The sequence below is a fragment of the Mustela nigripes genome, chromosome 6, assembly GCF_022355385.1.
Source record: "Mustela nigripes isolate SB6536 chromosome 6, MUSNIG.SB6536, whole genome shotgun sequence".
NCBI classification, from domain to species: domain Eukaryota; kingdom Metazoa; phylum Chordata; class Mammalia; order Carnivora; family Mustelidae; genus Mustela; species Mustela nigripes.
In genome coordinates, this window is record NC_081562.1 from 52,877,313 (window position 1) to 52,878,571 (window position 1,259).

General features: G+C 43.4%; 1 protein-coding gene across 1 annotated transcript; it reads right to left on the reverse strand.

The window, feature by feature from the left end:
* Positions 1-387: 387 nt before the first annotated feature.
* On the reverse strand, positions 388-936 carry LOC132020585 (SCAN domain-containing protein 1-like). Its single transcript, XM_059404720.1, has one exon. The coding sequence runs from the start codon at positions 895-897 to the stop codon at positions 445-447; it is 453 nt and encodes a 150-aa protein (XP_059260703.1). The 5' UTR covers positions 898-936; the 3' UTR covers positions 388-444.
* Positions 937-1,259: the final 323 nt, after the last annotated feature.

The following is a 1,259-nucleotide window of genomic DNA, read 5'->3' on the forward strand; positions in this document are numbered from 1 at the left end:
CATCTAAGATGAGTTATTGGTGGGGTTACAGAAGCTTCTATTCATGCCACCACAGCAAGAATCAAAAATTCTGAAAGTTGAAGCAATTACCTCTTTGGATATATAACAATATATTAAGGCATGTCAGAAAGTGCAAAATAGGAGGCATTCAGCAGAGCAAGAACAAGCAACAGGCTGATTGTCCTAACAGGAGGGTCCTAACAGAAGCTCTTTTTGGAGCTCAGTCCCAGGAATTAGAGCCGCCTCCGCCAGAGAGAGGTCCAAACATGGGTTCTGATGTGTTCTTATTACAACTAGTCAAAGGCAAGCCGAAAGAAAAACAAAAACAAAGACAAAAAAAACCCCGAGGTTCACATTTCTCCATGACTGTTGTTGGTTTCTGCAACAAAGAGAACAGTTGGTTACTTCTCACGTGTAGGCTGAGCAAGAACCCTGTGGCAGGATTTAGCCAGTGATTCTGACCCCAGGCTGACATCTCTGGGCCCGAGCTCTGAGCTCTTGGGGCAGGAGAACCTGGAGCTGCTCCTGTACCAGCATCTCCACAGTCTGCTCCTTTGTGTGAATATTGGATCTCAGCCACTGTCTGGCAAGCTCCTGCAGATGTCTGAAGACATCCCTGGGCCCAGCTCCATTTTCATAGTGGAATTTCCGGAACCTCTGCCTGGAGGCTGCCGCGTTGGGAGGATTCCTTTGTGGCATGGTCTCAAGGTCTTCGAGAGAGTCTTCGTCAAGACTCACTTGTGGAAGCCCAGATGGCTCTCGTGGAGCCTGGACCCAGGGAGCTGGTATTAGGACAACTTCTGGCTCCTCAGACATCATCTCATTTGATGATGACCTCATTTTACCATTCTGGACTTCTCTATTTCTTTGTGCCTCTAGGTACCCTTCAGTCTCCATTCTGGAACTCTGGAAAAGAAGGTTGAAGTCTCCTGTGCAGGTGCCACCTTGGAGGGGGGGGGGGGAACGGGGGCGTATATAAAATTCTTGTATATAAACGGGAATGTATATAAAATTCTTGATGTGAAATGTTTCCTTAGTGCCTCAAACTATTTCTCCATTGTATTCTTGTATCCAGTGTTGTTGTTGAGAACTTGTACTTAATCTTTGTTTCTGGAATCATTTAGAATTTTTCTTTATCTTACACATTTAAAAAAGTTTAGTATGTATCCAGGTTTGTGTTTCTTTAATTTCTCTTATGTAGTTATTTATACTTTTTTGATTCTGGGAAATTTATTTCCATTATTTCTTCTTATTTTTTT

Bases quoted from the DNA above. Each gene is read 5' to 3' on its own strand.
- LOC132020585 (XM_059404720.1), bottom strand. From the start codon at position 897: ATGGAGACTGAAGGGTACCTAGAGGCACAAAGAAATAGAGAAGTCCAG.